The 15953-nt window shown below is 29.5% G+C and overlaps 1 protein-coding gene and 1 long non-coding RNA gene across 5 annotated transcripts; both read right to left on the reverse strand.

Annotated features, from left to right (window-relative positions):
- Positions 1-228: 228 nt before the first annotated feature.
- On the reverse strand, positions 229-2395 carry LOC146896830 (uncharacterized). Of its 4 annotated transcripts, none has more exons than XR_015022439.1 (6): positions 2165-2395; positions 1901-1968; positions 1620-1796; positions 1411-1464; positions 730-878; positions 229-499 (listed from the first exon to the last, which is right to left on the reverse strand). It is a non-coding gene; the product is annotated as an uncharacterized LOC146896830 (long non-coding RNA). The 4 variants fall into 4 exon arrangements; XR_015022440.1 differs by having other exon boundaries at positions 229-567; XR_015022437.1 differs by lacking the exon at positions 730-878 and having other exon boundaries at positions 1753-1796.
- Positions 2396-9739: 7344 nt separating this feature from the next.
- On the reverse strand, positions 9740-15078 carry LOC146896831 (CASP-like protein 3A1). Its single transcript, XM_085733807.1, has 3 exons — positions 14678-15078; positions 11064-11199; positions 9740-10203 (listed from the first exon to the last, which is right to left on the reverse strand). The coding sequence occupies exons 1-3, from the start codon at positions 14932-14934 to the stop codon at positions 9988-9990; spliced, it is 609 nt and encodes a 202-aa protein (XP_085589933.1). The 5' UTR covers positions 14935-15078; the 3' UTR covers positions 9740-9987.
- Positions 15079-15953: the final 875 nt, after the last annotated feature.

Genomic DNA, 15953 nt, shown 5'->3' on the forward strand with positions numbered 1-15953 from the left:
CCCCTAAAATGCTAGGAACGGCCCTGGGATCTAATACGATTGTATAATTTATATATTGTTTAAATAACGTCGTTATCCATTAAAAAAAAATTATTGTCATAACTTGTAATAGCATACAATTACAATCACATTACAGATCAATCAAGTCAATTTGTAAAACAAATACAGTGAAATAACATAGCACTAATGATAATTTTGCTCGCTTAATAAACAATTGAGTAAAAAAAATTGAAAAATATTGCAACACGGATCTCATCCACCATATTATTTATAGCAATTGCATAATATTACATGTGCACATTGAGTTGATCATAAAGAGGAAAACATACTTCAAATTACAATTCTCTAATATAGAGAAGACATGAATAAGCTGGATTGAGATGAATTTCAAATTTGACATACATTGGAGGGAACGAAAAAAGAATCTCAACCAATTGTGAGGTCTTTGCCATGAATAGAGAACTTTTGGTATTCAACGATGAGTTGAAATTTGTGGTCCCTGTTATTGTAATAAAAGAGGAAATAGGTTGGTTTGTATATATTGGAAAGATTCACTTGATGGTAAGTCTGCAGGGATAAAGGGATTTTGAATGATATGTATATTTAAAATTAATTTTCTCATAAACACATTTAAATGTTAAAAGTTAAAACAGAACCACATATATTGAAAAGTTAAAACAGAAACACACTTCAAGTTAATGACTAATGACTAAGATAGAAAAGGAATACCTTTTCATAGAGGTACCGTGGATATTCCTAGAGCACACATATTATCCATTAAAAGGTTTGCTACATATCTTTTTTGTTGTTGTAACTCACATAGGTTCAGCTAGTCTTCTTTTGAAAAAACCACACAATTGGACCTCTAACGGCTTTTACTTTCACAAACAAAAATGCAAAAAACAACATATTATCATGAAGAATTTTTTTTTTTTTTTATCAATTTTGGCTTGAGAGATTATTAAAATACAACAACAAAAGACCATGTGCAGTCAAAGCACATATATATCATGAAATTTGCAAACATGAATTGGTAGTTTGAAAACGAAATGTGACTATGAGAAATAAAGATAGTGGGTATCATTTTGAATTTCAAAATTATAGTGGAGAGGAAATTTGAAATTTGAATGTGTGATAGTTAACAAAATATGTGATAGTTAACAAAATTATAGTGGAGGAGTATTTTTTAATAATAAAACAAAGAAAGATGATGTTTGACAAATGAAAAAAATCAACAAAATAAGAGATATTCAAGCATATTGAGATAAGCAAAAGAATGAAACTGCACAATTAATTGAATATAACTAATAATTTCATCTTGTATGAACTTATTCCAAAAACTTAAGCCCCTTAGAATTCATTTAAAGAATTTAAATAAGTAAATTAAAAAATAAGTTTGATCTTACTTACTTAAGAGCATCAAGGCCAACCACATGTTAATTTCCCCATCCATACATGTTGAGGCTGCAAAATGATAATATGATTAAATCAATCTATATTAACATTTTTTAGTTGGCATAAACCAAGGCCTCATTGTTTAGTTGCTTCATTGTTTTCAAAATAAAAATCACATTTAATGTTAGAACAAAGGGCATTTCGATAAAAAAAAAAAAATGTACCTCAAATTTCTACAAATGATGAGAAATCAATGCCATTGAATTCCAGTCACAAAATAACTTGGCTAAAACTTGAGCATTACAACAAATAATGAAATATACACATAAAAAGTAATATCAAATGAAGCAAAAATACCTTTTAAAAAATGGCTTTGTAATGGATTTTGTTGGTGTCGTTTCCTAACCACAGCAACAACAAACCACAGAGAGTAAGAGAGTGGTTCTATAATCTAAACATGAGTAAAAAAAACGAAATTTGGATTTGGAATTCCTACTTCCGCTACCTGTTCTGTGCGTTCCTTCATCATTCTTTCCCATAGCCAGATTTGTCTATCCATAGAAGAACATCGATCTGAAAAAGAAAAGAAAAAACACAAAGCTAAGTATTGAAAGAGTGAAAAACGTGAGAGAAGAAAAAATAGAGGGAGAGATAAGCTATAACCAGTGGAACACGATGGTGGTGGTGAGTTGGTTCCAATCGGAAAGAGGGAGGAATAGTTTGAACAATAAAAAAATAACGAAAATAAAAATGAGAGAGAGTCACTTACCCTTAAAGATCAAATCTGGTGTTGTAGATCAGTGTTGTACAATGGTTGAACCAAAAAAATTGATGAAAAATAAAGAAGAATGAAGAACTCGGTAGTGAAAGAAGAACTCTATGTTTATATTTATGTTTATGAGGATAGGGGTTTGAAGAAGGAGAAGAAGAAAGAAAACGAAAAGATAAGAAGAGGGTTTGAGATTTTGAGAGAAAAAGAAATTTGCAGTTAGTGTGAGATAGTGGGTATGACTTATGACCGTATGAGTGTTTGAGGAAGTGAATGAATATTTTTCCTAAAATTGTGGATTAGAGAGCATCTTCTTTGTACTCCCTCCGTTTTAAAATGAGTGTCGCTTTAGACAAAAAAATTTGTTTCAAAATGAATGTCACTTTCGATTTCCAATGCAATAATAACTTTTTCTTTTCAATTGTACCCTCCAATTAATACTCTACACACTACTTCCAAAGTATTACTTTTAAAACTAACCAATAGTTAATAAAGATAATTTGGTAAAATAATCATTCTCTTTCTTTTAATCATTGCATTTCTTAATATATGTGTAAACACCTAAAACAACACCCATTTTAAAACGGAGGGAGTATTTTAGTGGGGATTTAAATTTCAAAAGAATGAGTTCGCGGCCTAAGCCACGAGAGCTAAATTTGGCTAAAAAGTGTACTTTTAGATTTTGTGATGTATAAGTGGATGACTTTAAAAATTGACACTTGTCAAAACATGTCTAAAACAGGCCTTCTAATAGTCTAATATTAAGATTTGAAAATTGATTCTTTCTTTATCAAATTATACTTTCAACTTGATCCTCTAAAATCTAACTTTTAATTCCCGATTGGTTTAAATGTGTAATTGGTCCTTGCACTTTCAACAGATTTTGGCATTGGTCCCTGCACTTTTTTTTGTTTGGCATTGGTCCATGCACTTTGTAAAAATATTGTCATTGGTCCCTGCACTTTTTTTATTTGACATTGGTCCCTGCACTTTGTAAAAATATTGGTATTGGTCCCTGCACTTTGTAAAAATTTTGATATTGATCCCAATCATTTCATGCCACGTGGCACCAATTTCAATATTTGTCCAAAGTGCAGGGACCAATACCAATATTTTTACAAAGTGCAGGGATCAATGCCAAACTAAAAAAAGTGCAGGGACCAATGGCAATATTTTTACAAAGTGCAGGGACCAATGCCAAACAAAAAAAAGTGCAGGGACCAATGCCAAAATCTGTTGAAAGTGCAGGGACCAATTACACATTTAAACCTTCCCGATTCTATCCCTATGTGGTCATATACGTACTTCAGTTTTATAAGTAGTTAATGAAAAATGTTTAACGCAAGAGAAAAAAGGTTAATTAATCTCAAGAGTTTTTTTTGTAACCAAAAAAAAGTAAGAGTTTTATTTTTCTTTTCAAACAATAATAACGACTTCAATATTAAAAACCATTTAAGGATGCATCATGCATGTCCATATGCATCACAAAGATTAGTACTCCATCCATGGCACGAGTAAAAGAAAGATTGAATAACAAAACCATTACCAAAAATTTCACAGATTTTGTAGTGCAAATTATTTTAACCCTAATCTTATTTTCTAAGGTAGCAAATGCAACTTGCAATTTTTGGCCGAATAATTTGTATTGCTTTGGGTCACCATATTATACTGTTACCTTTGAAAACCACCTATCTAAAGATGATCCAACATATGATATGAAAAAAAATAAGATGACAATTATATGTTATGCTGATGCTGATCCAACATTAATATTGCCAAATCCAACGGGTTGTTTTGGCTTTTGTGATAATGGGGAACAACGAACATATCGTTGCGTTGTCACTTTGAAAAGATCTAGTTGGAGAAAAGAGTTTATAGCCTTTTGCAATGATTGTAAAAAAGAAAAGGATGGTTGTCAATGGCAAATACGTAAAGATCACGTCTTTCTTTATAGTCCAACTAAAAAGAAGTATCTACAATACGAGTACCTACCAGGCCCTAGAGCCAAGCGATCTAAGTTATGACTTGAGACCTAAATTTTATAGCAGATATTTGAACCGTTCAATTGATCATGATAAGTGTCTTATATCCTCTTTGACTCTAGTTAAAACCTCATTCGTTAAAATTTGATATTTTTTTTTTAAATGGCTCACTATAAAATTTGTTATAGGTCTCCAAATATGTTAGGGCAATGGTAGTTTATATATCTCCATATTTGTACAATAAAACCTCATTCATTAATTTATGAGATTAATTTATATATGTCTAAATTTGTTTTATGATTATTAAATATATATATATATATATATATATATATATATATATATATATATATATATATTCCCAACACATTTTCAAATTTAACATGGACAAAAGTATTTTTTTTCCTTATAATTAAGATAAGAGGAGATATTTATTAAGGTTCAGCTTGTCAAAAAAAAATTTATTAAGGTTGAGTATGTTATTTCCTCCTCTTATATTATCAATTTTTTTATCCCTGTAAGTAAAAGTGACATCTTCTCATCCCTATATAAAATTTCATTATATATGTAGTTTTAGTCTCTTATGTTAAGTCAATATATATTTTCTAATAATTTCTAAAACATGTTTAAAATATTATAAAAGGATTTATCTTAAACTTTTGACATTTAAAAAATCAAATTCATTTCACCTCCTTTAAAAGAAAAACCTAAAATTTTGTAAAATAACTTTTTATAATGTTCTAAATATGCATGAAAAAATTATAATTTTTTTTCGAAGGAGAATTTTTTTAAAGTCTAAAAATTGTTAAAAAAAAATTAATTTTAGTAGAGTCAGCTCTTTCCTAACCAATATGTATGCATGGAACGATCGGTAAAGTGACGTGGTCTTTTAATACAAAAAAGTCAAACAGATTTGTTAGTCCACACAAATGCTTAAGACAATAAGTGGGCTTGGTTGGCAATGAAACGACTAATTTAGGACAAATTTTGTCCCAACTCCATAAACATGTATACCTCTCAATAATTTGGGTTGGACTTTAATTTAACGCTACAAAGCCGACTTTGTAAGAGTTTAGTTAAGTCTAAATTCTAATATGATATTAAAGTCTATTAAAAATCTATTAAATTTCTTGCTATTAGATCACCACTATCTAGTCGGATTGTACTACATATGTCTAGTCTTAAGTATGAGGGATGTCTGTTAAGAGTCTCACAATACGACAATGTGTGTATAAGTAAGGAAGTATTCTATTTACAAATTAGGCTTGTAATGGTTGAATTAAACTGAACTCAAATTACAAGAGGGACAAACATTTATCAACTCCAAAGTCCCTTTTGTATTTGGTTTAAAAAAAAAAGGCTTAAATATTTTTTTGTTCCTTTATCTTTTACCAAAAATGTGTTTTGATCCATCATCTTAGTTTTAACATGTTTTAGACCTTTATATATTTATACAATTGAAAATACAAAATATTATTTCACCAAATGTATAATTTTGAATAAAAATACAATTTTAGAGATTTTTATCCTGTTTCAAGACCTAGGTGTTTATTGCTTGCTTATCTTTTGAATTGTTGGAACTTGGATCGTTTATGTGTTTCCAAACGATTCATATGTTTATATTTAGATGTTATTAACACTCACTCCACGTTTTATTTTTATTTTTTGCAATTCAATTTCGAGCCCATACGTGGGTTCACCAGATTATATGTGGTAGTTGTTGTTTTGGATTATGCTTAAGACTAATTTAGGGTTGTTTCACTTTTTTTTTTATCACTTTGGCACTGACTTGTCTGTATCACCCGTTAGCATTTGATTTTGTGGTTTATAAGGTTACGTCCTTTGTCCCTAGCCTTTCACTTTCTTTTCATTTTAATTTTATTTCTATTTTGCCCTAAAAAGTAGTGGGGCAAGCAAAAAGTAGTTATTTTGTCCCTAATCTTTCACTTTCTCACCCCACTACTTTTTAGGGCAAAATAGAAATAAAATTAAAATGAAAAGAAAGTGAAAGACTAGGGACAAAGGACATAACCTTATAAACCACAAACTCAAACACTAATGGGTGATAGATTTTTAATTGACTTTGATATCATATTAGAATTTAGACTTAACTAAAATCTTACAAAGTCGGCTTTGTAAGAGATTTTTAAAAGTGAAAAACTAGGGACAAAATAACTACTTTTTAAAGACTAGGAATTTGAATATTTGAGGATAATCATGACACAATTTAATTGGAGCGTCGTGGCACAATTTTGCATTAAAGTGTGATTAATGAAGAAATTAATGCAACATCGTGGCACGATTTTGAAGTGCATCATGACATGATTTTACACTCCCATAACCCTGTCTAGATAGAAGAGAAACTTCATTTCAAATCAAGGGTTCAAATTTTTTGGATCAAGAAGGCACATTTTGAAGCAAAAAGCTCAAGATCTTGTTGTGTCTCACCATCTAACTAATTGTTGATCCTATTTTATGTAATGAATCCTTATTTTAATCTAGTTATTTATGCTTATCCACGAATAGCTAAGTTTCCATTGATTAAGTTTTAGATGAACTTGTATCAAATTGTTGGATCCTTATAATTGTATAAACGCTATTCAATACAATGTAATTCTAGTTTTTATTCAAAATTTCTTATGCTTAATGTTTTTTTTTATCTTTATTAAATATAAATTGAATTTAAACCTCAATTGACTACTAGCCCTGGGTGTTGAATTTATTTTAGTATTTTTGTTCAGTTTAACGGATCAGTTTAGAGATAAATACTTGTTAGGTTGTGACTCATAAATTAACGTTCAAGTAAAACCTTCAAAGGTTGTGACTCCAAATATGTTAGTGTTTTTTATCAGAGTTTTTTTGCTAATTTTTCGTAAAACTAAAAAAACATTTGTAGGAAACATTTCTGGTCTAGAACGGTATGATATAATATATATATATATATATATATATATATATATATATATATATATATATATATATATATATGTGTGTGTGTGTGTGTGTGTGTGTGTGTGTGTGACCAATTACATATGAATAGAAGGTAAGCATGCAACATGTAGCGCCGATAGATTTTTTTAGACGGAAGAATCAACCCTTGTAAACAAAACATTTATCAAAACCTAGAAAACATGACAATGATATACTCCATCCGGTCACATTTATAAGCAAATTTTACTTTTCTAGATTCATTAAATAATTGATGTATATGAACTATATTATAGTCTAGATACATTTGTTGTTTAATGAACCTAAAAAAGCAAAATTTGTTTATAAATGTGATCGGATGGAGTAAAACTATCATGATCAACACAATCATTGAAATAATAATTGTTGCTAATTAATAGTTAGAGTTATCTTTATGTTTTCGTATGGAGTAGACTTGATATACATAATCATTGAAATAATCTAGCATAATTTATCAAATTGACTAATTAATATTTTTTAGGGGAAATACATTACTTAATTTTATACTCTACAGTGTCATTTTTTAAAGAGATTAATTAATTTTTTTAGGGGAAATACATTACTTAATTTTATACTCTACGGTGTTGTTTTTTTAAAGATATTATATAGTGCCAGACACTAAATATTGATATTGATACGTTTATAATTTATTTAGAAGATTTCTTAACTATCAGTGTATATATCAATTAAATTTATTATATGTAAAACGACTTTATTCCATATTTTCCAAAAAAAATTTTAAAATTAATCATAATATTTTGCGTTTTGATCTTCAATTTTGTTGGGTCATATATGTACTTCAGTTTTAGAAGAAAATTAATTAATGAAAGTATTTAACGGAAGACAACAATAGATAATTGATCTTAGTTTTTTTTCCAAACAATATAACGACTTCAATATTACAAACTATTTAAGGGTCATAATGAATGTGTATATGCATAACTAAGATTAGTGTTAATTACATCCATGGCACCGGTAAAAGAGAGATTGAATAACAAAGCCATTACCAAAAATTTCACAAATGTTGTAGTACAAATTATTTCAACACTAATATTATTTCCTAAGATAACAAATGCATTGTCTTGGGTCGATGAATTCTTTTGCCGTAGTAGCCCTTATTGGTAGGGGTGTTCATGGTTCTAAACTGCATTGGAACTGAACCATATTAATGGATACAATTCAGTTTTTAAAACCACTTTAAAAAAAACTGGTTTATTTTTCAAACTAGTTCCAGTTCGGTTTAAAACCGGTTCTGAACTGGTTTACAGTTTTGAACCGGTTTATTTATTTCGAACCAGTTTCGAACCGGTTTACAGTTTTAAACCGGTTTTTGAACCAGATAATTCTTGAACTAGTTTTCAAACCGGATTTTAGTCATTGTTTTTTAATGAATCAAGCTCAAGTATTGCAATCAAAATTATGATTGCTTCAAACAACCACTGAGATCTAACAATTCAATCGATAATCTACAACAATGAAGATGAAGCTTGATACCACTGCTCTCGAATCGTTCAAAATTACTAATACTCAATAATTACTATGGTTGCTGGAGAAATCTCTGCACCCCCATCGTTCCAGCTTCCCAATTCCAACGATGTAAGCTCAAGCATTGTTAAAGGGAGTAAAGCATGCTTTTTGTGAGTGTTAATTTTGTTCTAGAGCTGAATAAAATTCCAACGATGGTGAATAAAATTCCAACTTGCCTCACATTTATGCAATATATCAGATTGGAAGACCAGTGGTGTTAATTTTGTTCTCGGGATGTTAAACATTTTGCAGATAATTTTATTTTATTTTTTTAAAAAAGTTCTTAAATTCAAACCGGTTCTGAACCGGATTTAAACTGCACTGGAACTGGTTTGAAAAAGTGGTTCAGTTCAAAACTGTTTGAAATGGTTCAGTCCAAAACAGGGTTGGATGCAGTTTGGTTCATAGTTTGGTGCAGTTAACTGAATTATTTGAACACCCCTACTTATTGGTATACTGTTACCTTTGAAAACAACCTATCTAAAGATGATTCAACATATGATTTCAAAAAAAATGAGATGTTAATTACATGTTATAATAAGCATGTTGATGGTCATATATATGATGTTTATAATGTAAGGCCAAATCCAACGGATTATTTAGGCGTTTGTGGTGCACTACCATTTGTGGCAGAACAAACATATCGTTGTAATGTCACTTTGAATAATTCTAGTTGGAGGAAAGAGTTCATAGCCACCGGTAATATTTGCAGTGACTGTAAAAAAGAAAAAGAAGGTTGTCATTGGCAAATACGTAAACACCATGTCATTGGACAAAAAATGTATTTTCATTACAAATTAGGCTCGTAATGGTTGAATTAAACTTTACTCAAGTCATAATTAAGGACACACTTTTCTCAACTCCTAAATCCTTTTTGTATTTGGTATACAAAAAAACTTTTTATACATTTGAAAAAACTAAATATTTTGTGTCATTTCAAATGTATAATTTTGAATGAAAATACATTTTTTGTCCGGTCTAAAAATACACTATTGAAGATTTTTTTTTTAAAAATTTGGGGCGAGCAAAAGTTAATTTCCCCACTTTTGAGTAGACAAATCCAAAATTAAGACAACATTATATGTTCATGAGAAAGTGGAAATACTTCTTGATAATTTAATTCTAAGATTGCTCATAGCAAGTATTACTTCATGATATATATCATACATACAAATTACAATACAATAGTACATCACAAGCTTTCACAAATGCAAGTCAATGAACAAGATAATACACATCATTCATAACATATTATCATATTTGAAAGCCAGAACATTGACTACAAGGTAGTAATCAAGGGATAAGGATCATTGTATGGAAGTAGTAGTTTACATTTTGTCAAGAAATTCAGTGTTGTGAGAGCCATATAACATCATGCACAGCAGATGTGGCAAGCAAAAAACAGCTGATGAAATTGAAGGCTATTGAGATGGCAACATGGTCACAAAATTTGTGCAAAGGCTTGCAAAAATTTGGAAGAGGTGTATGTCTAATTCCAGTGCGATTTAGATTGGTTACTCCAGATGCAGCTGATCCAGCACTCATCAATGCATAAGCAAATGCCTGCAATTTTACCACAAAAGTAACACTTATAGTTATGAGTATTAAAATTCACAAGTCCTAAATTTACAGTAATGTCAGAATGATAACAATTTATAAATACTATAGGAGAAAGGTAATATAAAATGTAAAGTAAACAATCAATTGATAGTAATATAACTGGATATTTGCTAGCCGGGTTTTCATTACATATTTATAGCTTAAATGAGAACTTAGTTATGAGTCCGTTAGGATTGACTCATTTGAGTGCTGAAATAGCTTATGGCATGTAACTCTCTAAAATAGCTTAAGAAAAAAACTTATAACTCGTGAAAAAAGTGACTTTATTTTATATCTTGTTATCGAAAATCAAAATAGCTTATGCATACATACATCTACGATTTTATAAAAATAAAATAAAAAACATCAACACTAATATGATAGAACATTTATGTTATAAGCACTTAATTAAATTGTTCATCCAAACATAGCTTGTATTTTTATGTAGGTTATATAGGCAATGTAGGTCACAAATATTCATGGAATTTTTTTCGATAACTCATCATAATTAAGTAGTTGCCTTAAGGTATTCGCAAGACTTAATGAATTTGAGCGCGCTATAAGACTAATCATCGAGTTGACAATGAGACATATGATTATTTATTAGGGTTAGATTATCTCCTATACATCAGTGATGCCAAGAATCGAGCTCGAGTTCTTTTCTTGGTGGAGAGTCTTGTTGTCAAGTCTCCCAACACTAAGTTTGTATATTTCCTAGATTAATTTTGATTATCATATTATCATAACAAGAGCGTTCATTTTTCTTTTCTTTTTATTTAACAAGAACATTCATTCAATATATGTACAACCATATATATATGTACCTGATCCCCAGCAAAAATAACCCATGCATGCTTTCTAGAAGAAATCACAGAAGAAGCCCTAAGAAATCTTGACGTGCCAATGAGTAGTTGCAGCAATGAGTGGGCTGCAACGGCTACAGAAACCCCAACAAGAAATCTGCCCAAAGATAAAAATCATAAACCTACATTTTAATATAAAACTAAGCTAACAAAAAGCTAATTAAGACCACTTTCAAGTGATACTTGGTTTTGCTGTGTTTTAAATCAACTTGACTTATCATAAAATTGATTTAGATAAAAATAGATTCAAAGAGTTGAAACTATAGATATTTGGTTTCCTCCATTAACTTGAAATCAAAAGCTAATAGCATGTTAATATTTGTGTTCAAACCCTTCAAAATCATCTTCAATCCGCTCTAATAAGAGTCTCAAACCAATCTAATAGTCTATTTACAGATCCAATGTTTCTTACATGTCTCTCCGGATCAAAGTAGATAACACAAAAAGTAGCATTTTTCATTAATTAAATCATTTAATTTGTATATGCATTTTTTTTTGAGGGAAAATTTGTATATGCATTATCCACGTAAAAATTTATATATCAATCATAAATCAAATAATTAGCTCTGATTTTTGAAGTAATTGGAATTAAAGCAAATAGTTATAATGATGTGATAATTCATGATTAATTGGTAATATAAAGTCTAATTTTTACTCAAGATAAGATAATATAAAGTCTTATCCATAGGACCTACTCAAAACGGTGACTCAAATTAACATTCTCTCTTGGGGTGATACATAAATAAAATTGGGAGGCACTCAAGACTATTCCAATTGGTGGAGTACCCTTATACTCCCTTCAACTATATGAAATTAAACTCTAAGTAAAAGTTTCACCCTAAATTTTACATCAGATATTATTGTAGCATAAATTAAAAACAAAAAATTTGTATAGATTCATAGATAACTTTATTTCAAGAAAATAATTTCATTTAACCTTTTAAGAAAATAATTTCATTTTCTTTTACAATACTCCATTTAAAACCGTATTTCGTTCATTGCTCCCTTGAACATATGCTAAGTAGAGTCATTTACTTATTTCTATCCTTTTTATAAATTGCTTAACCAATGCCTAACGGTAGCCCTTTAAAAAATCAACACAAAAACTATAAGTCACGATCAAAATTGTGATGTACAAGAATCATTTACATTGCGGTCCAAAACACGCCAAACAAGTTCGAAATATTACTAGAATCTATAAAAGACACATGAGGCTAAGGAACAAACAAAACATACGTAAGAAAAATAGTTGAAAAAGAAAGGAAAAGATATAGAATCATAGAAATTCTTTTTAAAAAATGAGAGATTCGATCACGGGCTTGTGACTGTTCAATCAAATGTCATGATGACTTTTCACACAACGCCATGGTCTGCACTTTTTATGGTCAAATTTGTCCATAACCCATTTGTTAATTCCACACAACCCTAAGAGCTAACAAATTGAATAAAAAAAATTATTTTGTTACCAAAAAATAATATATCAAAACTTTTGAAGGTTTCCCCTAAAAAAACTTTTTTTTTTTGAAGGAACCCCTAAAAAAAAAACTTTTAAAGTTTTGATCCCCTAATTGAAAAGAAAAAAAAGAAGATTTATCCTCATTTAAAAACTGATTTTAAAACCTTCCATTTAACTTTTTTTTTTTTTAATATTTCACCCAATCCAATTTCATCTCCAATTCACTTGTTTTGAAGTTATTTTTTATCGATATGGCTTGTTGATTAATGATAGAATTTATATAGTCGCATTGAATGTTTGTGTTAATAATAGAGGACCACAAATACATATAAGACCAGTGGCGTTGCCAGGACCCCGGATCAGGGGGTTCAAGCAACGAATCTAAAGACAAAATATAATTTTTCAAATCAAAACACATCTTTTTTGGTGAAAAAAATCATAATTTTTATGGCAAAATATTATTTATATTTAAAAAATAAATTGTAATCAAAATTACAAACATAATCTACAATATTTTAATATGTGGTTTCATGTTATGAAATCGATGAATATTTGAATAATCAATTTGTTATCCTTGTTATCGAACACATCTATCTCAATATAAGTCATAAGATATTTGATCATCCGTTGCCTCCCATTTGATTACACAACATAGTCTTCACAATCTTCATGACATAAAAGACGATTATTGCTAACTTCAAAAATTGCCGTATTAACATATAAATTTTATATATTTCATAATTTCTTACACTAACCGTAAATTCTAATATTTAGCACTTGACATTTAGAAAAATAATATCATCAATAATATAGAAAAGTAATATCGTCAATAATTTAGAACAGAAAAAGTTTTTTAACAAGGTAATAAAAATGGGATTGGTATAAGATTTTTTTTTTATGAAATGAGTTATACATGACACTTGCGTGCATCAAACAATATGATTCATGTTCTCGTGTGCTTAGCTCAGTTGGTAAGAACAATGTACTCCCTCCGTCTCTAAATTATTGTCGTTTAAGGTTTGTGCACGGTTATTAAGGAAATGATTGATTGTGTTAATTTCAATGGTAAAATTAATATCATTTACTAAAATACCCTTATTAATTGTAGTTAGTGGAGTAGTTAAGTTTGATGAAATTCAATAAATAAGGGTATAATAATGAAAAAAATAATAATAAATGCTGCATTGGTATTCTAAAGTGACAATTATTTTGAGAAAAAGAAAAAATGTTAAAGAGACTATTATTGTGAGACGGAGGGAGTATAATATATGCAAGGTCTGGGGTTCAAACCTCGGACACCACCAAAAAAACAATATGATTCGTACGGGCTAAGCGGAAGATCTCGTTAAATTCAACGGCATGAGATTCATTCTTGGGATTGATCTACATGTTCCCAATTTTTTAAAATTTATAAAAATGGAAAGTAAAATTAAATATTAAATAATTATAATAAGTATAATAATAAGAAGAAGGTAAATAAAGTAAACAAGAAAAGCTGAACTGCGTCAGTAACAATATGTTCCAGCGGGCTACCACATAAATAAATCGAATAGAAAAATATGTGTGCCTAACTATAGCAAGAGATTTTAAAGTCTGATGCAAAGCTGGTGCAAAACATAAAACTGAGGGGATTCAATGTAAAACTTCAATAGCATTGTAGGTGCAAAATTATAAATATTATAAATGTGAGGGGATGCAGGTGCATCCCCTGAGATGAATGTGGCTCCGCCACTGTATAAGACCACAATTTTAAAAAAAATAAAATAAATACATTGCCATGAACCTCTTTTCGGTCACCAAGAAAATACAACAAAGAAAGGAAAATGTGATAAAATGAATACCAGTGAATATTCAAATTCAATTAAAGCCAATAATAAAAAATGAACTCAACCTCTTATCAATGAATATTTTCTTAATTTCCTTCACATTATTCTCAACATAAGAAACAGTTTTTTAGTTAGTTCAGAAACACAACATACATTGTTTTATGTCTTTCCTTTTCTCTCTCCAAAACAAAAACAAAGTTAAAAAACAACTATAAATACATCAGAAAAAAAAATAAACAAAAAGAAATAAAAAGCATAAGACGAAAATAAAAGAAAGTAAGAAAGAAAATTACTCATATGAAGGAGAGAAAGTCCACTTAGAATGAACAGGTAAGTGAAAGCCATAGATAGAGACAGAACTGCTTTGTTTAGCTGTGATCATTAGTGACAAAGAAACAACTGAACTTCCCATACATAAAGCTCGAAGAATCAGCAGCATCACCTCCGTTCTCCGGCGTCGACTGGTCTTTTCGCCGTCTCCGACGAGAGGACCACTCATTCTAGTTGATCCACTGCACTCTAAAGCTGCTGTTTTTTGCTCACTCACCATGATCTCTTGGAGGAGCTATACCTTCTGATGTGTGTGTATTAAAGTGTGTGATGTGTGAAGTGTTATATGAAGAGTATGAAAGGGTGAGTTAGGAGGTGACGGTGGAATTTGTGTGTGTTGTTGCTGTTGTCATAGGATTGATTGAGAGCTTCCTTTCGGTACATTTTGTATATATATTATAGGGGGTTGTTAACTTAAAAACACTAAGGTGCAAGTTAACGCACCTACTTGTACTTTACTAAAACACCTTTTTGTCCCTATTAAACTTTATTTTAATTAAAATGACATTTTTGTAAATAACATAAATAATATTTGTTTATAATAGAAAAACATGAGTGTTTTGGTAAATAAGTAGTAGGTGCAAGTTAACAAGCTGCACCTACTTGTACTTTACTAAAACACCCTTTTGTCTCTATTAAACTTTATTTTAATTAAAACGACATTTTTGTAAATAGCATAAATAATATTTGTTTATAATAGAAAAACATGGGTGTTTTGGTAAATAACTAGTAGATGCAGCTTGTTAACTTGCACCTTAGTGTTTTTAGGTGGGTGCAAGCTTACAGCCCCCTATATTATATTCCTAAACTTTTGTACATAAATATTTATGGTTTGTTTTTGTTATATGATTTTATTTTGTTCCCTTATAAATAAATAAATAAATAGTGTACTATCGACTTCTAGCATGTCTTGTGCCATTTAATTGAATTCATTATGTTTGGTCTTTCAACAAAAAAATTGTTCTCTTACAAAAAAAATTAAACTTCTAAGTTTTAAATAGGGGTGTTCGTGGTGCGGTTTGGATTAGTTTTTAGGTAAAATGTCATCCGATCTAAAATAAAAATCACATGCGGTTCGATTTGGATGACTATTCTAAAAAAATTTCGAACCGATCCGATCTAAATATATGCAGTTTAATTTGGATCGGTTTTTTTTTTAAGGAATTTGGATCGGTTTTTGGATATACAAAATAAAAAAATTATTTTTCTATTTACTTTTTTTTTACAAATATAATTTTT

The sequence above is a fragment of the Medicago sativa genome, chromosome 8 (genome assembly GCF_051527215.1).
Source record: "Medicago sativa cultivar Bolivia chromosome 8, Bolivia_mono, whole genome shotgun sequence".
Lineage (NCBI taxonomy): Eukaryota > Viridiplantae > Streptophyta > Magnoliopsida > Fabales > Fabaceae > Medicago > Medicago sativa.

Bases quoted from the DNA above. Each gene is read 5' to 3' on its own strand.
- LOC146896831 (XM_085733807.1), bottom strand. From the start codon at position 14,934: ATGGTGAGTGAGCAAAAAACAGCAGCTTTAGAGTGCAGTGGATCAACT. The intron at 11,200-14,677 runs GTAATTTTCTTT...ATCTTTGGGCAG, and splicing joins ACTTTCTCTCCTTCATATGA to ATTTCTTGTTGGGGTTTCTG. The intron at 10,204-11,063 runs GTACATATATAT...GTAAAATTGCAG, and splicing joins TTATTTTTGCTGGGGATCAG to GCATTTGCTTATGCATTGAT.